Source organism: Brachypodium distachyon, chromosome 2 (assembly GCF_000005505.3).
Source record: "Brachypodium distachyon strain Bd21 chromosome 2, Brachypodium_distachyon_v3.0, whole genome shotgun sequence".
Lineage (NCBI taxonomy): Eukaryota > Viridiplantae > Streptophyta > Magnoliopsida > Poales > Poaceae > Brachypodium > Brachypodium distachyon.
The window spans coordinates 24,248,716-24,271,671 of NC_016132.3; the positions used below are offsets into that span (position 1 = coordinate 24,248,716).

A 22,956-nucleotide genomic window follows, 5' to 3' on the forward strand; every position below is an offset into this window, starting at 1 on the left:
GATTTTTCAGATAAGCTGGGCATGAGGTTTTTCATGTGCGCGAACTACGAGTATGAACCACTTGTCTCGGTTTCGCCGTACGACAAGCCTCGGTAAGCACATTTAGGTGTTCTAAAACATGTTTTTTGTGTCATATCAGATTTGTAACAGTAGTCTTTTTTGTAGTCTCCTCCGCCTCTATGCACGTGGTATCGTTGGATTGACACAGAGATGCCGGATTGGGCGGTGGAAGAGATCAAAACAAGGTTCCGAAATGCATGGCAGCGTTTCCACGCGGAGGAGCGTGCGGAAAAAGCTGCAGCCCAGGAGAAAGAGGAGCAAGAGAGAGAGATGAAAGAGCATAGGGAGGAACAACGTCGTTGGATTGACAAGTACTAAGGAAAAACCGGGAGAAAGCGCTTGAGATGCAAGAGGAGGAACGAAAGCGCAATGATGCTCGTGAGGTAGAAAGGGAGAGACAAAGAGAAAGGGCCGCCGTGGCAAAGGCTGCAGAAGAACGTGACGATACGAGCGGAAAATGGCCTAAATGGACTCAGTAGTGCTTGTGTTTTTATGTATTTGCTATCTTTAATTATGTCCAATTGCGGTATTACCAATGTATAATTTACTCGTGCCTTGGTTCCGTAACCAGCACATTATCGATGTATGTTAATTTATCCAAATATCAAGTCTTTCAGTTCAAACAAACCGCAAAGAATCGACACAGAAATTGTTTAGAAATTTCTCGATATATGTTACTCTTTATCCAAATTGTCAAGTCTTTAAGTTCAAAAACCCGCAAGGATTCGAGACAAAAATGGGCCTCGGCCGTGTATGCGTTGATCATGCAACGAACTAGCGGCGAAGACTAATTACTTCCAATCGGATTCGGCGTGTTACTTTTATCCATGTTGTCGAGTATTTTAGTTCAAAAGACCGGAAGGATCCGAAGAAAAATATGGAATTACTTCGAAATGAATTGAATCCAGTCGGCCTGGGCGAAGCCAACTGGGATTCAGTCGGCCTGGGCCAGGCCGACTGGTGCGTGGGTGCCCCACGGGCGAGACGGGCGGCCTGTAGTCGGCCTGGCCGAGGTCGACTGGGCCCAATCGGCCTCGCCCAGGCCGAGGCCGTATTATTTAAAAAAAAATTAGAAACGCATATTATTTTTAAAAATAATTAAAAAAATCGTATTATTTAAAAAAATTTAGCAAGAAGTGGCATGATTACCATTACGAACAAGGGTATCTAATGGGCCCACTTATCGTTGATTGGGTTACAACCGCTTGGCACAAACCGTCGACAAAGCGCACATACCAATTGAGACATGTACGATCTCAATCCAACTTCGCCCTTTTGCTTCCCTCCTCGCGCCCCTGCATGGTTCATGTCTGATGCCACACTGGACCAAATGCGAGGCAACAAAAACAAAATAAAAAATGACAACATATTAAGAATTGGGTAGTAAAATATTCGTCAATTGATTATTGGTGATCAATTAAGTGTGGTTCAGAGTCACGGACTCATGGCTCACAAGTCACAAGCTTACAATGCTAGCCAATATATGGAGTACTACTATTTCACCGGCCATTTTCACTGTGCCGCAAACCCAACCGAGGAGCTACTGGGGAAGGGTCTCTGATTGTAGCAGTCGAGGTTGTTTCCATAGCTCACGGCCAATGCGTCACAGTAGCGTCGGTAAAAACCGATCCGGTCCACCACTTTGGGATCTGGCCCGATCCCACATTCAACCCCGCCGTTGATAATGTTGGTGATCATGCCGTACCCAGTCACCCGCCTGGCTGCAACGTCCACCGCTGTCGGCGTCCACTGCCCTATGTTGACAGCGTGACAGGACTTGTTGTTCCGTGGGGTCATCCAGAACCACAACGCCGTCTTGAATGCCACCACCGGATCCGTGGCCACAGGTCCGGGTTGTTCAGCAGGTCCAATCCGATAGCCCGGCCCGCTGGTCCGTAATTGTAGTTGCTGGTCGTGGATGGATTGATTATTAAACACAAAACAGATGTTCAAAATAAGAGTGGAAAGAATCGAAATCATTGCATAGAATGTACAGAGATGGGGAATTACTAGGAGAGCTGGATGGGGCCGCGGCCGTAGTACCGCTTGCCGGGTGCGCAGGGCCACTCGGGCTTGGGCTCACAGTAGTCGGACTTAGGCTCCTTCTCCTGCTTGAAGCAGTAGCCCCACGAGTATGGGCCGTCGGGCGCGGTGGGCCACCCGCCGGTGGTCTCATGGGAGGTCTGGCCCAGGAACGCGGCCACCTCCCGCTTCCGCGTCTCGACGGTGATCCCCGCTGCGTCGGCGGCGAAGGCCGGGAACGCGGCGGCGGCGGCGAGGAACGCGTCGTAGGTGTAGAACCCGCGCGCGAGGCACGCCGCGTCGTTGCGGTGGAGCAGCAGCCGCTCGAAGAGGGCCCTGGACAGGATGGACGCCACGCCCTCGCCGGCCGGAGGAGGAGGTGGGCCGGGCCTGGGGCAGCCGCTGCACTGGCTCTGGCAGCCGGCGCCGCAGTGCTCGGCCGTGCTGCCGCAGAACCCGAAGCGGCTGCAGCACAGGCAGTTCGCGCACGTCCCGCCGCCGGCCTGCGAGCCGCAGTTTGGGCCGGGCCCGCAGCCGCTGCACTGGCTCTGGAAGCCGGCGCCGCAGGGCGCGGGTGTGCTGCCGCAGTGTCAGCGTCTCTGTCTACACGGACCCATCGACCAGCTTCCTTAGGCACGGCTCCACCTGTAAGGCATGCGAGGACATATACAAATACCTAAGGAGCAGCTCTATCGAGACTTGGCTTGGAACGAATAGGATGGCGGCTACGGCCGAGTCTGGCTAGGCGTGCTCTGTCTTCTTCTTCCTCTCATGTTCTTCCTCTCCTCCTCCAATCCCTCTTGTGATTCCTGTACTCTTTGAGTTGTAATTCGATTCAGATGATGATTTAGTAGTACATCTAATGGGTTGCTCACATCTGGTATCAGAGCCATCGTTCCTACGCCTGGAATTTTTTCTTCTGTCCACCCCACCATATCCACCCACCAACTGTTCGACAAAATGCCAACCCACAAATTCGCGTGTCCAGGAGGTGTTCTTCACATCAGGATGACCGATGTGCTCCATCGAGTGACCGTACAGATGCTCCGCCAGTTGTTTTGTTGCTCTGGTGCTGGTGACATGATGTGTGTCTTCGAGAGAGTGGTGGACGGGATGTACGGTGTGGAGGCGTACGTACAGTTCCGTTCTCGGTGGGAGGCGGCCCGTGCTCGTGATGCTCTGGACGGCCAGGCTATCTACGATGGGTGTTGCTTCCTTGCCGTCGACCTCATACCGCCGATCTACACCGCTATCACGACGCCGTCGGAGGACAAGTTGGCTCCGACGTACTTCTACGACGACACACCGTATGCTGCTTGGTCTGCAACTCTCTTTTCGGCCGAGCGCCATGAGGCACCAGCTTGTGTCCCTGGCATGTCGCTATTCAGTGCGTCACCACCGCCAACGAAGGCGGCCATCAAGCCCAGTGCATCAGTGTTGTCCGCGAACGATCCCTCCCTCATGGTGCACACCACCTGCTCGATTGGGTGCACAAGTGGAGACACTAGCACAGCAACGAGCCCGTGCACTCATTCATCAGTGCCAGCTTCATCTACATCCACACCGAATTCATCCGCGGACGTCCTGACTGTGTGCGTGACGCATGAGGCTGAGGACATGAACCTCACTTCCCTGGCGGCTTCCCCCATGTGCCTGAGTGGCGACGCTAACGCAGCAGCGTCTACGGTGCTCGCCGCTGCCCTTGCTGCAGCAGTGCCCCCCAGCAGTTGCGATGCACATGAGATGTCTGTGGCCGTTGCCGAGCAGCATGGCAAATCCGCGAAGGATGATTCTGTTGTGACAAAAGATAAAGATGCATAGAAGTCTATAGTTCTCCAAGACCTTTGTTTTGCTTCATTGGATACCCAGTTGTTCTCGGTTGTCCAGAGGATGTTCATCATGCTCTGTGCCTGATTTGGCCTTCCCATGTGCAAGCTAGTTTCTATGGAGTCTGCTTGCTACGACAGTTTTGCTTCCTTCCTACATTGTCCTTTCCTTGGAATCCTGGTGGTACTCTGCATGGGTATAGCAACCAATTAACTGCCATTTCTACTCTTGCTACTCAAGGTCCATATTTGCATGGTCACTGCCCAATTGAGGAATCATGGATTTGCAATTTCAGAATTCTCAACATGCATGACCTATGGGTATCCTTAGTGGAGCTGAAACCATGGCCTTCCTGGCAGCATTATTGTTATTTCGTTTTACTTGAGCATTCACCCTGCAGTGTTACTAATGGAGAGTTCCCGGCCACTACAAACTCAGCAAGTTGGCACTATACTGTTGCAGCAAATGGTGCTGATTTTAGGTTATACAATGTGCCTTGTCATGGTTCACAATTCTTCCTCCGTCGCAACCCTGCACTTGGTTATTTATGTTGCTTGTGTTGACATGACTTGTGACTGCTCAAGCTCAGGAATGGTGTTAGTGGGCCACAATTCTAAGCAATATGACTGAGCTGTTGCAATGGAGGATAGCTTGGTCCTTAGGTAAGGCACTATTGCACTATGCATTTCAGTCTCTTAGCAGTGATGAGTGCTTGGCATTACAGTGGGATTCTGAACAACAAACAGTTGAGCATCAACAATATATAATTAGCTGGTTGAACCGTTTTATTTTTAACCGATGCATTCCTCTACCCGGGCCTATGGATTTCCCTCCAGCAAAACGCATGCAAATTATGTTTCTGTTTTGCACTCTTGGGGATGTTTCCTATTGTTCTGAACTATTTCAGTGTGAAATTGCTTGGTTGCACAGTTATGGGTGTTCTAGAGCAGTTGCAACCCATGGGCACTTTCACATGGTAAAATACATGCACGGTGAAGGACTTCGAGCTCCTGATGTATCTGATTGTGCACGCGCAGATCAGAATTTGTTCTTCAGAGTTTTGGGGCTGGTGCTAGTTTTTATTCCATTACTTGCTGCAGGACAACCGGGTTATAAGTGGCATTCTTTTGAGCTGGAGATGGTGACTGATAGTTCCTTGTGTTGTCTCCTGTTTCATTGGGCATATGGTTCAGTGTATTTCTGATCTTATCGAATGGAAGGTTGAATGGTCACTTGAATTGGAGTGCTCTGCCGGTGGACATAAGTCAGCACAACCATTCTCTACAGCAACAGTGAGGTGTGACGATTCTCATGCAAAGAGAAGTGTAGCTATACTCCAGTGTTGCTTCGATTTGCAAGCGCCCTGGGATCCCGGTGGTTTGTCACAATGTCGGCTACAAGGAATGCCTCAATCCAGAACTGGTTCTAATATGGTTTCGACTCACCCCGCGCACATCATGGGACCCTGGTGGTTTGACATGGAGTCGGCTTGAGGGCAAGCCGCATTTTATGGAGGGGGGCTTGTCAGCGTCTCTGTCTACACGGACCCATCGACCAGCTTCCTTAGGCACGGCTCCACCTGTAAGGCACGCGAGGACATATACAAATACCTAAGGAGCTGCTCTATCGAGACTTGGCTTGGAACGAATAGGATGGCGGCTACGGTCGAGGCTGGCTAGGCGTGCTCTGTCTTCTTCTTCCTCTCATGTTCTTCCTCTCCACCTCCAATCCCTCTTGTGATTCCTGTACTCTTTGAGTTGTAATTCGATTCAGATGATGATTTAGTAGTACATCTAGTGGGTTGCTCACACGCAGAACCCGAATTGGCTGCAGCAGAGGCAGTCTGCGCACGTCGCGCCGCCCGCCTGCGACCCGCAGTTCTGGGCGCGAGCTGGCGCTGCGGCGAGCGCCGCGGCCAGGACGGCAAGGATGGCCGTGGCCAGACTCGGAGCTCCCATGGCTTTGATCTCCTTGCCTATACTGGTAGGAAGGCGAAGAATTCGGCCTATACACCGAACATTGAGAATGACTGTATCACGTGCTAGTGCTTTTTTGGATTCAAGGACTTTTGATTCAGAGCTTCGAGTCTTATAATGGGTGGGTAGGTAGGCTTAGCAGCCGCCCATGTGAGCCAAGTCAGTAGCAATCTATAGTGATGTACTCACATTTTTACCTCCGTAAAGATGTACTCCTACAAATTGATGACGCTGGTCAATCCATCCTTAGTTACACACGGGCCACCACGTCTTATATTTGGCAACAAACTATTGAGAGTAGGATGGATATGAATATGATTATTTTGATTTAGCATGAACACCCAAAGTATCTTACTATTAACGATATACTCTACTCATTGCCGTTGCCAGAGGCGGAGCTGGCATATATTTATTGGTGTCAAATTGTACCAATGACTTTTTGCTAATCTTCATTAGAAACAGAAAAAAAAACTCTTGAAAGTATGTAAAGACACTATAAATTCTAAAGAATTGTCTTAATGGTGTGTTTCCTTGGCTTCACCCATGCATTGAGTTTATTATTATGAGGTTGTGATTTGGGTTGCTTATCTCACAGCAACAAAAAGGCAGAGACAGTGAGGTCCTTTTGAAATTGGCGATTTTTCAGAAATATTGGAGGATTAAATGTAGATTGCTAAATCCCAAGAAATTCTTATGGAATCATCAGTCCATGGAAACGTAGGATGTCTCCTTTCAAGTATGGCTCATATAAAAGTTATACTATTGAAATGTGTGTCTCAATACAATTTCAACAATACCATTTCTTTCCACAATAACCTCGTACTACTAACGTAAATTTTGATCAAAATTTGGCATAAAATTTCGCGTAGGTCTTATAAACCCGAGAATCTTCTCTACCATAATACAAGTCCTTATTGATTTCGTGCAAATGAGACCAATTATTATGATGGCAAAAAAGAGAAGAACACAACCACGTGGGAAGTTACAGGCTTATCAGCTGTCCAAGCGAATATCACATTTTATTTCAGTGCAATAATCTTGTGCTCAGTATAAGCAAACTCCATAATGAGGGAGTCATACTACTAGCAAGCCTGCGCAGCCAAAGATACAGATACTGATATATCTAATTCCATGACATAAACCCCGGATGCGTGCATGATGACTGATGACTGATGAAGACAATAGCCTATTATAGAAGGAGGGCTTCTGCTTCAGGTTCACTTGAGGTTCTGGTTAAACCAGTCAGTCATGTCAGCCAGGGCTTCCTCGGCGCTCTTTACAGCAGAGGCATCGTCGCTCTTGTATCTCACGGTTCATCCATGAGCAACCCCAGGGAAAATCTTGACAAGGTAACCAATCTGTAGGCCCATATACATGATATCAGTATGGAAGATTTTGAGCTCCAGTGCTGTAAAAGTCTCTTGCCAGTAAACTGTTTCTCCCATTTATCGACATTCTATTGTACTTCACAACTTCTCTTCTTTTTCTCAGTTTATTTTATGTATATTTCGGCTGTTTTGTCATGGTGACAAGTTCCAGTGAATACAAGGTAGAAACCTTTTCCTTTTTAATGTCGAGAACAAAGATGTTCAGGTCCCAAAACCAATAGCTTATGACTATGGATCTAATTAAAATGCTAATTGCAGGGGCTAATAAAGTTTGAAAATTGGGCAGATTAATAGCTTACTTTAGCCCTAGTTGCATCACATACTCCAGAGTTCAAGTAAATGCTGACTGAAAATCAGGTTTCTGAAAACGAGAACTTACCCCTGAGTTATAGAACCTGCTCAAACTGCTTGACCAATTCTGGTGGGGAAAATTGGTCAATTTCAGCTCCAAGTATAGCGATGGGCATTTCACCTCTGACAAATAGCACATGTGATAGTGTAAGAATTCAAGACCTTTCCTATTGAACAATGTTGAGAATTCTGCATCCTGAATTCTCAAGGAAGAAATTTACCTTTGATATCGTCAACAGTTACAATAGAAGAGTGCAATAAAACAGTTGCCTGGATCTCATTAGCTTTCGCTAACTCTACAACTACCTTTCCTGGTATGTAGAGAGAAGAAACACGATGCTTAAGCGGGCTAGACCTTTCAATGTTGAGTTCAGATGTAAAGAAAACCGGCAGTGCTTACCACCCAAGCAATAACCCGCAGCCCCAACGCTAGAGGCTCCTTGTTTCTTCAGAGCAGCAATAACTGGTTTTGCCTCTTCAACTCCCTTTTCCTGTATAAAGATAATATTTGTTCATTTATATACTACAGATATTAGAAGAACCATCCTTGTCTATTACTTTCAGAAGGAAGTAACATCGGAAAATTGCACTCAGCATTTCGGCACCCTTGGTTACGTCAGTTACACTGTCTGAGTCAAAGTACTAAGCTCAGCGATGTCACACGGTGGGAATTGAAGATATTTCAAAACATATATTGAACAAGGTGACTTGAACAATTTACAAAAAAGAGGAAAAAGAACAATGTTCCAGGGAATGAGGATTCAGGAGACAACAAACCGGGGCGTGCTCCTTTAGCCACACTATTAGTGGTTTATCAGCGTTTTCAGGAACATATGGATCCCCATGAAAGAAATCTGGCACCACGACAAAGTTTCCAGACGAAGCAACTTTTTCGGCTATTTTCCTTCATGAGATAAAAAATTACATCATAAAAAAATTAAAAATGGAACTTTATTATACTTGATGTCATAGCAACTCCATACATCACTAGAACAAACCCTGGCCTTTGCATAATATAAGATGCACAGCCAAACCAAACCATGTCAAGATTAAAAATAAATCTAAAGGTGTCAGACAAAAACGATCAAAGCAGTCAAGCGCCAATTCTGAGACTATGCCGCCATCATGAGTGGGTGAGAACACATCCCTGGCAGTCCACTCCACCATAGCCTACACTTAATGGTAGCTCTTGAATTAATTTTTTTTTCTCGAACATGCCGAGCGTGTCGCTTTTGTTAACAAGAAGACTCTAAGATAGCCCAAGTACATACAAAGCTAAATAAAACTAGAAAAGGTAAAAAGGAAGAGAATGCAAAGCATAACTATACAAAGACATCTCTTGTATTGTTTTGTTTGGGGAGTAGTCACGTGCTGCCGCATGCAGGATTTATGGTTTATGCCCCAAAACAAAGCAGTTTGTAATCATACTCTGATTTTTGTAATTGAAAAGCAGCACTCCGGTCATTTTTATAAACTAAAGTTCTCAAAAGAGGGCATATTTCAATCATAAGAGAAAAATCTATACCTGTACCGATATACTCCCTCCGTTCCATAATTCTTGTCGAAATATTACATGTATCTAGACGCTTCTTAGGAATAGATACACTATTTTTAGACAATTTGAGACAAGAATTATGGAACGGGGAGAGTAAAATTCACGAGCTGTGTTTGATCCACTAAATCAAGACGAAAAGAAAATCGATCCATATATACTCATGCAGTACTGCAGTGATTGCTTTCTTATCGAATCGTAACAGTAACAGCACCAAAAATAATTACCTCAGGTTCGGCGCTTCAAACCCTGCAAGGAAAACACGAAACGGGGTGTCACACATGACGCATCGAAGGAACTTGCATATATGCCTATGGGTAGTAACAAAGAGTTTGAGTTTGAGAGGGCACTGCTCGGGAAAAGGTTATCAGCGGCGGTCCGAATTACACACCGGTGGCGGTAACCCGGACCGCCACTAAGCCTGCGCCATTGGTGCTAACGAGCACCGGTGGCGGTGATAACACCCGCCACCGGTGCTAGCCAGCACCAGTGGCGGTTTGCACAACGGCCGCTGGTAATCCGTAGGGAGCTTCAGAAAGTGCACCGGTGGCCATGGGAAGGACAGCCACTGTTACATACCAGTGGCGGTGCGTCATCACGGCCACTGGTACATTACAGTGACGGTGCTTACCCACCGCCACTGGTGGTATACCAGTGGCCGTGATGCCTCACCACCATTGGTATGCTTTCGTAGCACCAGTGGCGGTTCTCTGTCACCGCCACTGGTACTGCACTAGTGGCGATGGGACGCAACAGCCACTGTACTCTACCAGTGGCGGTGAACAGGAACCGCCACTGTTCTTTTCCGGTTTAAAAAAAATATTGTTTTTATATTAGAACATTCATGTAACAACAATATATCACATCACAGCAATAGATAACAGCATGATAGATAACAGCAATATATATGAGAAAATCACACATCCATGATAGATAACAGCATCCGTTCACAAAACTTATTACAAAAACACAGATATTCAATATTTAACATTGTACATCAAAGTTTTAATACATTGGCACAACCCTGCCTTCATAAAAATCACCATTTTTCTTCAGGACCTCTTTGTTGAGAATGGTAGCTATCTCCCTCTGAATATCGAACACAAGAACAGCTGGGTTGTGTCCATATTCTGATTCCGTCTTGAAATAATCCACCATCTGCTGGTAGGTCATCTTCGTCTTGGGCTAGAAATTGGTGATCCAATTGCGGATGATGTACGCGCAGTAGTATCCACAGAAGACCGTCCCTTGCGGCTGTTGTATGCATGGGAAGTTTCTGTGATGTGTTATTTTCTTCCTGCTGTAGCTTGGCGACTCATAGTTAGTCATCGCCTTTTTCCACGCCTCTTCGAAGAGTGTTCCGACGGCTTTGAAGTCGCGTTGCTGATAGCCTTTCTTCCATCGGAGTGGATCAAGATACGTCACCGACCCTTCTTCGAAAGAGAAGGCCACCACCACCCAATGTTCGTTGTTTACAAAAAGAACACACATTTATAACCGAAAAGAGAACAACTTAATGGAACGAGAAAGAAAGAAATGGTCGTGAGAATAACTTACTCTAAATGGTAGAGTGTAAGAACATAACGGCGTTGCTTGTGCATTGTGAAGAACTTAGCTAGGTATGAAATTGCTCTCTCGAACCCCGTTTCCATTCTTCTAGACCGATGATTGCTTTGCTGAACAGGAGAGGATCGCCGATGGCAACGTGTGGTTCTTTCAGGCGGAAGGACTCCCTTGTGAAGTATACACACCAGAGTCTTAACATGTTGTTGTCTAAGCACTTCTGGTTGAACACGTGAAACAAGTCAAGGAAGTCCACGCCGAAGGTAAATTCCTTTGTCTGCAGGTCCCCCGTTTCGGCATCGTAGAAGCCATAATACTCTGGCACCTTCACATTCATCTGTTCACCATGTTGTGCAGAATTAGTTGATGATGCCATGTAGTAGCCATGTAGCTCTTGCATCTCTTGCGGCAGGCTCCTTAGGTCCTTAAGGCTGACCATCGGTTGTCCAGGGTAGAACATCAACACTTTATCGAATTCCCTGGCCACGAAGTAGGCTCCGCCCACTAAATCACCAGCTACAGGAGGGGGCTTCATATTCAAAATATTTGGCCGGTTTTCCCAATTCTCTTCGATTATTGGCGGATTGCTGGGTTTCTTGCCAATTGAGTCCAACTATTTACTCTTCGAGTCACTGGATCTCTTGCTGATTTTGGACCCCCCTCTTATTGGTGCGCCGGCGTTTCAAAAACTTGGCATTCTCTTGATCCTTAAAGGTCTGGGAGACCTGCTTGCCAGACGCGTACTCCAGCGCACCGGCCACAGATTTCCGTGGCACGGGTGCAGGTCGTGGTGGTTGTGAGGGTTGGCTGTCTTTACGGTGGGGCAGCGACGGATTAGGCGGCGGCACATGAGCTGGTGCAGCGTCATCATAGCTGCAGTCTTGCGCTGGTTCGAAATCGAAGCCTCCCTTCCCCAACGTTGGTGAATCCGGACGTGCCGGCTTATTGGGGGATCGGCCAAGGGGCGATGGAGAGGGAAGTCGTCGAGCGGAAGCCGGTGGAGACGCTCCGGGAGACGACGGAGAGGGAGAAGGTTGGGTAGCGAGGGCAACCAACCTCTTGGGCCACTGGATGTGCATGCCCCGGCATTGCCCTAGAGTCACTGATTCCTCCTCTGGAGGATAAGGGAACGGCGTCTTGTCAAATTCTGGGAGCATGTAGTCCACCTGCACCCTGACATGATGCGGGGCCATGGGCGTGTTGTGCACGACCGGCATTCTTAGCATCAGCAGACCACGTGCACCTAACGGATTCTCAGTGGATGGCATCAATATCCGGCACTTAATACTCTTCTATGCGTGACAAACAAATTAACATACATATGTTAGTGTTATGATGTGAAGAATGACGTAATTGAGTATCTATATATACTATGGTACCAGTAAGGAGCTTACCGGGATGTCATCAGATGGGCCATCAGGGTCATCCGGGAGTTCGGTGCCGGAGCCAGCACTGCTCTTATACGGTGGCGGTGAATGATTCGGAGTCGACTGATGATCATTTGGAGTCATAGGCCTCGCTGTCGCGCCCCGGTTGCCATCATATGTAGCAACGAACTCCTCCATAGTCTGGCCGGAGTCCCTTGCTTTTTTCAAGCAAGGAAAAACTCCTCCCTCACCGTCTTTTTCGCCACCTCTATTATTTCTTCGTGCTTCTCGGCCTTTCTTTTACGGCTCCAGGCTTCTTTCTCTTGAGGAAAGACTTTGCGGTGAAGGGCCCCGGTTCCTAAGGCTCGAATATGGCCCCCGTGCTCATTTCTTCCTAGAGCATAGCTTAGTGGTGAATCCCACAGTGCATGGAGCTCGTCGTGGGAGCCTTCCGACTTGAACTCGGCGACCTAGTCGTAAAATAAGACAAAGTCGGTGCCAATTTATAAGTGAGTGTGTTAGAAGCTAAACTGAAAAAGAAGTGGCGGTTGAGGCCTTACGATTAAAACTTTCTGGTCGTCGCGGATAGGCTTCAGGCCCGCCCACTGTTCTTTTGTCATGGTACTCTGCACAAAGGTGGTGGACCGGTCATGACGGAGCATTGTTGGGACAAGAGGGACTATCCCTCTTGCCGCAAGCTCGGCGTCCTCCTTCTCCCACACCGGCTTCTTTTCCTCGATACCACGACTGCCAAGGCGGTGGTTAAATTTCCTCTTGGCACGTAGCGCCGCGTACCACTCTTGGGTTGCTTTGAAATTTGGATCCTTTTCCTTCTCCTTGAACTCCTCCCATTCTTCCTCTGTGATCCTTGGCCATTTCTTATGAATCACCGACTCCCAATCTTCGTTCAAAAAAGCTCTGGCCTTGGTACCCCAATTGCTCTGACCCCTACGCATTGTGGTCTTCATCGCTCCGAATACTTCTTCACGGAGCACGAGATCAGGCACCTCGAACCTCTCCCATGCCTTGGCGTAACAATCTTGCTTTACGCTATCAGGAACCTCGGTCCATCTTTGATTGATGTTCGTGAACTCGCGAACGATTGCATTGCAAGTGTTGGCAAAACACGACGCGACTCTCTTTGGTGATTTGGGTTTCCCCACGTCGTCAGTCCTGGTAACAATGAATTTCTCCTCCGCCGGCTTGTTAGACCCACGCGGCACCTTCTTCTTCTTCTTAGAAGTAGCCTGCGACGTGGCAGCCTCAGAGCCTGCGTTGAAGCCCGAAGGATCACCGCCGCCGTGTTCAGGCTCGTTGTCTTGGCTATGGGCTATTGGTTTGCTCAACGACGAAGAACCCTAAGGTGAGTCCTCAGGGTTTTCTCCATCGCGACCATGAGCTTCCTATACAATGCCCTTACATGGATTACTTTAAAAAATTGAAAAATTCGGCATGACCCTACTGTAAATCTAGAAAAATTCGGCATGACCCGTGCTATAAAGCTAGCGAATTGGTCTACCCGATAATGAAACCTGCATAAAAATTACCCACCCACATATACTCCCTCAGCGCGATGGCAGGCCCCACATCATGCATATTCAATTGTATCAAAAAAAATACACTAATCGCCCTAATCCTTAACCCTACCGTCATGCATATTCATATCCATTATATGACATATATTCAACCGAATCCTTTGACCAACAATATGGGGCGTATTAGCTTTCCTTTGATCAATGCTTTGACCACAAATTACTCTATTAATTTGACCAACAATATGTGGCGTATTAGCTTTCCTATGACCAATGCTTTGACCACAAATTACTCTATTAATATATAATTATATGACATATATTCATATCCATTATCTGACATATATGACCAATGCTTTGACCACAAATTACTCTGTTAATATATAATTATATGACATATATTCATATCCATTATATGACATATATTCAACCGAATCCTAATATGCCTCGTATTATTGGACGGATGTACTTCCTCCGATTCTAAATTCTTGTCTCAAATTTGTCCAACAATCTCACATTCACACAAAAAAAATTCCTAACCCTAGAATAGCAAACCCTAGAATTCTTGTCTCAAATAGTAAACCCTAGAACAGCAAACAGTAAAAGTAAACATAAAAAAAAATTCTAACCCTAGAACTTACCTCGTCGCCGGCGGCCGGGGACCCCGGCGGTGTGTCGTCGCGGGGGGGCTTGGCCGCCGAATTTCGGACCTAATCCACGAAATCCGGCGGGCCCAAATCCGCCGTGCGGCGGGGCGGCACCGCCTCCTCCGTCGGCTCGTCGCGGGGCAGAAGGTCCGCCGGGGCCGACAACGTGGAGAAGCCACGGCGGAGGCCGGTCCTGCGAGTGCGGACCATGGTGGCGGCGAGGGGGGGGGGCGAGTCGGGGAGGAGAAGGGGAAGAGGAGGGGCCGGAGGAGAACGGCGGGTGGGGAAGAGGAGGGGAACGGCGGCGGCGGCGACGAGTCGGCGGTGGGGCAGGGGTTCGCTCGCGTTAGGGTTCGTTGTGCCGCTGCCGGTCTGTGAGACGCGCGGGCGAGTGTTCGAAATTTTGCCAAGTCCCGTCGCTATCTATTTATACCACAGCAGCACTAGTGGCGGTCCGAGAGAAAGCACCAGTGGCTGGTTTGTGCCTCCAACCGCCACCCGTGCTTCTCAGTGCCTATAGCACTGGAGCGAGCACCGGCCACGGGTGCTGCACCAGTGCTCCTGTATCTAGCACTGATACTAATTTCTGAATCAAGTTTTAAATTCATATTAAATTATGTGTACATCCTAAAATTAAAACACCTGTCCTTTTGAGTGTAAATTACTAATATCATGTCCCATGCAAAGTTTGAAACCTAAATACAGAAATATCATCAACCATTTATATGATTATGTTGTTCATATTCAAGTTATTAATTGCTATAAAATTGAATTTTGCTCAAAATGATCTGAATATTTGCATGAAATGTTTCTATCAATAAACAATCTTACATATAAATTTTTGTCCAAAAATTCAAAAGGATGCACCTTGGTTCTTCATTTTTTTCACATTGGTTTTTCATTTTGGAACCATCTAGGTAGATCTCTCAGAAACCATCCAACCCCATAAATCAAATGTGACATGTTTTTTTTGTTTGAACTTGAATTTTTTTTATGGGTGTTCTATAGCAATAGGGAAGTGTCCACACCAAATTTGACAATTTTTTTGAGAAAAATTGAATTTTATAGAATTTTTATAGCACAAAAGCCACACATAATGACACTTAATCATAGAAATTAGGGTATGTAACATTTGAATTTATGGTTCAAAAGTTTATTGAGAATAAACAATCTTATTATACACATAAAAGAACAGGTGATGTATTTATTTAAAACCTAGAGAATATAATATGAATTTAATAGCATATTGGTTTTTATGAGGAGAACCGCCACTGATATGCGGTACACAAACTTAGGGTCTCTAATGCTCCTGCGTATCATACCAGTGGCCGGTTTCATTGCGAACACCGCCACTAGTGCTTCGTACTACTGGCGGTTCTCTATGTAGTCACCGCCACTAGTGTTTATTTAAAACCCAGAGAATATAATATGAATTTAATAGCTCCTGCGAATCATACCAGTGGCCGTTTTCTTTTCGGCACCGCCACTAGTGCTTTATACTAGTGGCGGTTTGCTGCGTTTCACCGCTACTAGTGCTTCATACTAGTGGTGTTTCGTGCGTTTTCACTGCCACTAGTGCTCCTCAGAGCGAGCTTTTGCAAAGTGGGTAGGGAGTTTAGTCCCACCTCGCTTGTTTACAGTGGACCTGACCAACATAAATAGGCTTCTTCACTTCCGAATCAATTAGCGTACCTCTCTTCCTGGCCGGTGGGCCCGGTTGTTGTTCCGAATACTTGGTGGGCTCAGTCAAAGCACTGTGGGCCCGGTCAAACCTGCACTAATAGGTAGTAGGCAGCTCCCTTGTTCGCCGGGCTGGGCCCGAACCCCAAAAGTTGTGTTGACTGGGTGGGCTAAATTTTTTCCATGAAATTTGATAAAGTTATTTTGAAATTCAGAACATATTTAAGACATTTGATTTGAAATTTGAACACGTTATTTAAGACAATTGATTTCAAATTTGATCAAGTTACTTCAAATTCAGAACATATTTAAGACATTTGATTTGAAATTTGAACAAGTTATTTAAGACATTTTGATTTCAAATTTGAAAAAGTTATTTCAAATTCAGAACATATTTTTGATTTCAAATTTGAACAAGTAGTTATTTGATACATTTGATTTGAAATTTGAAAAAGTTATTTAAGACAATTGATTTCAAATTTGAACAAGTTATTTAAGACATTTTGATTTCAAATTTGAACAAGTAGTTATTTAATACATTTGATTTGAAATTTGAAAAAGTTATTTAAGACAATTGATTTCAAATTTGAACAAGTTATTTAAGACATTTTGATTTCAAATTTGAACAAGTTATTTCAAATTCAGAACATCTTTTTGATTTCAAATTTGAACAAGTAGATATTTGATACATTTGATTTCAAATTCAGAACATCTTTTTGATTTCAAATTTGAACAAGTAGATATTTTATACATTTGATTTCAAATTTGAACAAGTTATTTCAAATTCAGAACATATTTAAGACTTTTGATTTCAAATTTGACATAATACAAGTTACAATTTTCCATTCAAAAGCATCGTTAAACATCAACTACGAAAAGATACACAAATATTCAACTATTCCACAATCTTGTCCTTCTTCTTCTTTCTGGTCTTCTCCTTCCTCTTATATGTTAGGGTCTCGCTGTGGCCGCTTCTAGCGTATGCCTCCTCTCTTGCCTCAAGTCTTGACTTCTTCCTTGTCTGGATTGTCCGTGATGCTTCTTCTTTTTCTTGCTTTGACGTTGGATCAGGAAAGCCTTCATAGTCTTGTTGTGAAGTAACTCCGTCAATGCCAACTATGCTTCTTTTTCCTCTCCTTACGACAACACGGTTCTTGCTTGTCAGGTCATCGATGAAGAAAACTTGTTTGCATTTTGAAGCAAACTGCCATGGTTCCCATCTTGCCGGGATTTTCTTCACGTCCACTTTATGACGAGGAACCTCACGAGGCAGGGTCATTGTTGTGAATCTATGATCTTCTTGTCTGACATCACGTGCCCATCTGACACGGAACATGGAGATGGTGGTGAAGGTGTAGTCAAGCTCCCAGATCTCTTCGATCACATCATAGTACGCTTCTATAGTGCCTTGGTTATCAGAACTAGTCTCAGCAACCAGCACTATACCGCTATTTTGGTAACTGCTCTTACGATCTTGATCCTTGATGTAGTACGTATGCCCGTTCATTGCGTATGACTGGTAAGTCACTACGTAGCCGTCGGGTAGCCACGAGAACTTTTGAGGAAGATAAGGCCACAGTGACTTTGCTTTTGTAGATAACTTACTAGTGGCGGTTCAAAGAATCTGCCCGCCACTGGTAACCGGGATGTGAAACTCTGAGGAGCACCCGTGGTGTTTAACTGATGCGACCACTGGTACTAGGAGCACGAGTGGCGGTGGAAGCTAACCGCCACTGGTACTCGTTTCAGATTCTTCCAACGACTTACCAGTGGCGGTTTGTTTTTTTGACCACTTTAACAGCCACTGTAGATCGTGCGCTGGTGACCACTAAAGAGCTCCAGTGGCAATAAACGACCACCGCCACGGGTGCTAGAGCACCGGTGGCGGTGCTGGTCGTGCGAGTGCTTTCACCGCCACCGGTGCTCTACTAGCAGTGGCTGTGGTTGCTCACCCGCCACTGGTATTCGTTTTGGATTCCTCCAACGACGTCCAGTGGCGGTGAATTTTTTGGACCAGCTATACCGTCATTGGAGCTCGTGCGCCAGTAACCCATTCTGGCGTAGTGGGGGAAAGCAGAAACAACTAATTACCGTAGACGTCGGAGATGAGGATGACGGCAGCCTTGGACAGTTGGACTCCTGGGTGCCGGCGAGGTACGCCCTGAGCCCGCCGAAGCTGTCAACGACCTTGCCGTCCCCGCCGGCAGGGTTCAGCGTCGGCGGGTTCGCGCAGCACTGTGGACTCGCCATCCTCACGTTCACGTACGCCTATCTCTTGCTTCCTCTGGCTGGCTGGTTTGCGCTGATGTCTGATGGTAGATGGATGAAGGGACTTGACAAATGTGAAAGAAACCAATTACACAAGCGCCCAAAGGGATCTACACATCAAAGTTGGCGAAGGTTTGGTTGGCGCGTTCAGTTCTTTCTTTGGCGCCTAAGGCAGAGCAGAATATTGATGGCTGATAGGCTACACGCATGAGCATGGTCGCACAACAAGTGTCAATCTCTGTGACCAAGACATAAAAAAGACGGCCCATCTGGTGCTCTTTGAATGGCTGTGTGCATTTATCAATGTAGAGGCCAAGGGTTGCCCTCCTTTTCGGAAAAAAAAAATCTGGTTTGCTTTGCCCCTTTACTAAAGATATTTGCAAACTCCAATCCCAATATCACATATACCAACCCCTATATGCTAGCGCAATCATAGGATGGTGCGGCACGGTAGAGAAGAAACCTTCTCTACAATTGTACATCCCCTTGCTGCTTTTGTGCAAACGAAGTCAATCATTATGATATCGTAAAAGGGACGAACCCAATCACCTGAGTAGTTAGAGGCGTATCAGTTGTCGAAACCAGCAAATATCACATTTTATTTCAGTGCAGTAGTGCTACGTTCAGCATAAGGAAACTCCAAAATGAGGATGTCATACTGCTAGCAAGCCTGCGCAGAAGATACAGATCCTATATCTAATTCCATAACATAAACCCCGGATGCTTGCATGATGACTGCCGAAGGCAATAGCTTATTATAAGAGGGCTGCTGCTTCAGATTCACTTGAGGTTCTGGTCAAACCAGCTAGTCATGTCGGCCAGGGCTTCCTCGGCGCTCTTCACAGCAGAGGCATCGTCGCTGTTGTATCTCACAGTCCATCCGTGAGCAACTCCAGGGAAAATCTTCACAAAGTGACCAACCTGGAGGCCCAAATATAACATATCAGATTGAAAGATTTTGAGTTCCAGCTCTGCAACAATCTCTCACCGGTAACGTGTTTCTCCCATTTATCCACATTCTGTTGTACTTTACAACTTCTTTTTCTCTATTTATTACTTCCTCCGTTCCTAAATTCTTGTCGTTGTTTTAGTACAAATTTGAACTAAAACAACGACAAGAATTTAGGAACGGAGGGATTTTGTATCTTTCCGTTGTTTATCATTTTACTTTCTGGTTTGACAGGTTCCAGTGAATAAAAGGCAGTAACCTTCTTAATTTCAAAAACAAAGATATTCAGCTGCCCAAACCACTGGTTTATGAATATGAATCTAATTAAAATGCTAAGTGCAGGGGCTCATAAAGTTTGACAATCGTGCAGATTAATAGCTTAGTTTAACCCTAGTTATATCATATATTGCAGAGTTCAAATAAATGGTTGACTGAAAAATCAGGTAGCTCAAGATGAGAACTTACCCCTGAGTTGGAGGATAGAACCTGCTCGAACTGCTTGACCACTTCTGGTGGGGACATTTTGTCAATTTCAGCTCCAAGTATAGCGATGGGGCATTTCACCTCTGACATATAGCACATGTCATAGTGTAAGCATTCAAAACCTTTCATATTGAGCAATTTTGAGAACGGAAGAAATTTTACCTTTGATATCATCAACAGTTACAAAAGAAGGGTGCAACATAACGGCTGCCTGGATCTCATTAGCTTTCGCTAACTCTACAACTACCTTGGCTGGTATGTAGAGAGAAGAAACACGGTACTTAGCGGGAACCTTTCAATTTTGAGTTCAGATATCAATAAACACGACAGTGCTTACCACCCCAGCAATAACCTGCAGCCCCAACGCTAGAGGCTCCTTGTTTCTTTAGAGCAGCAATAACTGGTTTTGCCTCTTCAAATGCTTTTTCCTGCATAAAGAAACATCTGTTCATTTATACACTGCATAGATTAGCAGAACCATCATTGTCGTATTACTTTCAGCAGGAAGTAATGTCAGAAAATTGCAATCAGGATTTCCGCACCCCTGGTTACATTAGTTACAACTTTCACTGTCTGAATCCGAATCAAAGGCGAATGGTCATGATTTGGGAATCAGAAAGATCTCGGAACATATACTCCAAACATAAATTGAAACAAGGTGACCTGGTCATTTTACAAAAATAAAAAGAACAATGTTTCAGGGAATCAGGAGAGGACAAACCGGGGCATGCTCCTTTATCCACACTGCTATTGGTTTATCAACACTTTCAGGCACATATGGATCCCCATGAATGAAATCTGGCACCACGACAAAGTATCCAGACAAAGCTACTTTGTCAGCTATCTTCCTTCATGAGATATAAAATTACATCAGAATCCATTTGTAGCTGATATCTTGTATTGTTTTGTTTGTGGAATAGTCACATGCTGATGCATGCAGGATTTATGGTTTATCCCCTAAACAGAACAGTTTTTTTTTATCATAAGCTGCCTTTTCTAATTTATGGTTCATCCCCTAAACAAGGCAGCAGTCCTGTAATCTTCTTGAGTAACTGAAGTGCTCAAAAGAAGGCATATGTCATCATATAAGAAAAAACCTATACCTGTACCAATTTAAAAATCAGGAGCTGTGTTTGATCAAATGGATATACTCATGCACGGTGACTGCTTGCCACACAGTACAAAACTATTAAAGATGGCGGCTGAGGATAAAAAAGACGACCGAAAGTCCATACATGAACGACTCTCACCACTCACTACCACAGCATATCCCTAATGATTTCACCAGTGATGAATGCCTGAGCCCGACAACAGCAAATCGCGGTACCCTACTGACTCCAGAGACATAAGTTTGCTAAACCCGAAGATGTCGCTGCGAAATCGAAACCGCAACAGCACAAAAATAAATACCTCAGATTCGGCGCTTCAAACCCTGCAAGGAAAAGACGAAACAGGGTGTCACTCGTTGCTATGTCCAGCGAAAGAATTTGGATATGCGGAATAACTTAAGAGGGAAAACCGGAACGATTAATTACCGAAAACGTCGGAGACGAGGATGACGGCTGCCTTGGACTCTTGGGCGCCGGCGACGTACGCCCTGATCCCGCCGAAGCTGTCGACGACCTTGCCCTCCCCGCCGGCAGGGTTCAGCGTCGGCGGGTTCGCGCAGCACTGTGGGCTTGCCATAGTCAAGCCGCCTGTCTCCTCCTCTCCTGGTTGCGCGGATGGGGGCTAGTGGTGTGCTTGGGAAGTTGAGATTGGAAAGCAGACAGGAGGACCAGGCGACAACAACGCAGCGACACGAGGTAAATGGGGGGAGAAGGACAGCGGACGCTTGAGGGCGAAATTGTTTCGAATCTGTTCTCGTCCAAGTGGGGAAAGAGGAGGAGGTTCCAGAAATCTGTTGGGCCTTTGTCGGTTTACCGAGGCCCCGCGCTCCGGCTGACCTCATTGCTGATCCAAAACGTTTGATGCGGTGCTTCAGGTCTTCGGGTGCTACAGCCTACAGGCCGGCCGCCGGGCCGGCTTTGCCTCTTATTTTCCTTTTCTTTTTTTATAAGGGACTTTTCCAAAAGAAAATTTACTTTTTGACAATATCTAGAAAAGAACTTTGGCTGCGTGGTTTTTGGGGAAAATTTCACACCTCGATGAAATTAGATGGAGTAGGAAGGGGGGAGCATAGCAATCGATGCATATAGTAATACATTCCGTCAAATTCTGACACCAAAATGACAAAAATTAATAAAAGTGGACCAAACTTGGGTATGACAGGATTAACATAAGCATAATTGGATACTCCCTCCATTCCTTATTAATTGATGCGGATTTACTACAGTACAAAATGTACTAAATCTGTGCCAATTAATTTGAGGGAATAGAACTTCACATAATTTGGTACACCCCTGATGTTCGGGTTGACTGCCCAGTTAGCTACCACATCATCCTGCCATCTTACCACTTCGGGGAAAATAATAATATGGGGCAAAACCTTTCACAAGTCACAACTAAAAAGTAAAATCAACAAAACTACCATGATGACACTCCTCAAGGTTGGTACAAGTTTTACAATGGTTGACGATTTTAAAAACCGTCCAACCTAGTTGATCCAATGGTGGAGCAATAGGAAGTACTGAAAAGTACTAAAATAAAAGTACTGAAAAATACTAGAAAGTACCAAAATTATCGATTTATTTTTAACTAAAAGGAATTAAGGATAGCCTAATCTATTTTGTGCCCGATCACTCCGTTGGCGTTCGCGGTGCACACATCCAACTCCAGTCCAACTACCCCGGTCCCCTCCCTCTCCCAGTCTCTCACCGGTGCGCCCGCGACGGGGACAGCGACGACGAGGACGCGTGCCAGTACAGCTACAGCTTGCGGCAACGCCACGACGAGGGGCACCCTGGGCGTTGACAGGCTGGCCATCAGGGACGACATGTTTCGGGGGGGGCGTCTTCGGGTGCAGCAGCTCCAGCTCCGGGGTCGTGGGCCTCAGCCGCGGGGCGCTCTCCCTGGTCTCCCAGCTCTCAGTGCGGAGAGTCATGTACTGCCTGCCCCCGCCTGTGTCCAAGAGCACCGGGAGGCTTGTCCTGGGCGCGGACGCCGCCGCTGCCGTCCACAACGCGTCGGAGCGGGTCGTCGTGCCCATGTCCACCAGCTCCCGCTACCCGTCCTACTACTACTTCAATCTCGACGGGATCTCCATCGGCGACAGGGCCATCCGGCCATGTCCTTCAGGAGGAACAGGATCAAAGCAACGACGCCTAGTCCAGCCGGGGCGCCGGCGTCGTC

At 46.2% G+C, this 22,956-nt stretch overlaps 1 protein-coding gene and 2 pseudogenes across 1 annotated transcript; all 3 read right to left on the minus strand.

Moving 5' to 3' along the window:
• Positions 1-1,441: 1,441 nt before the first annotated feature.
• Positions 1,442-6,014, minus strand: LOC100823249 (annotated as a pseudogene).
• An 846-nt stretch (positions 6,015-6,860) lies between these two features.
• On the minus strand, positions 6,861-18,648 carry LOC100823558 (annotated as a pseudogene).
• A 153-nt stretch (positions 18,649-18,801) lies between these two features.
• Positions 18,802-21,594, minus strand: LOC100844464 (endo-1,3;1,4-beta-D-glucanase). The gene is made up of 7 exons (XM_003568435.3): positions 21,201-21,594; positions 21,076-21,097; positions 20,387-20,513; positions 20,003-20,093; positions 19,828-19,917; positions 19,648-19,748; positions 18,802-19,154 (listed from the first exon to the last, which is right to left on the minus strand). The coding sequence occupies exons 1-7, from the start codon at positions 21,349-21,351 to the stop codon at positions 19,014-19,016; spliced, it is 723 nt and encodes a 240-aa protein (XP_003568483.1). The 5' UTR covers positions 21,352-21,594; the 3' UTR covers positions 18,802-19,013.
• Positions 21,595-22,956: the final 1,362 nt, after the last annotated feature.

Coding starts and splice junctions, on each gene's coding strand:
- LOC100844464 (XM_003568435.3), bottom strand. CDS start 21,351: ATGGCAAGCCCACAGTGCTGCGCGAACCCGCCGACGCTGAACCCTGCC. Junction 19,918..20,002: donor TGCAGGTTATTGCTGGGGTG/GTAAGCACTGTC, acceptor TCTACATACCAG/CCAAGGTAGTTGTAGAGTTA. Junction 19,155..19,647: donor TTCTATCCTCCAACTCAGGG/GTAAGTTCTCAT, acceptor TTGGGCCTCCAG/GTTGGTCACTTTGTGAAGAT.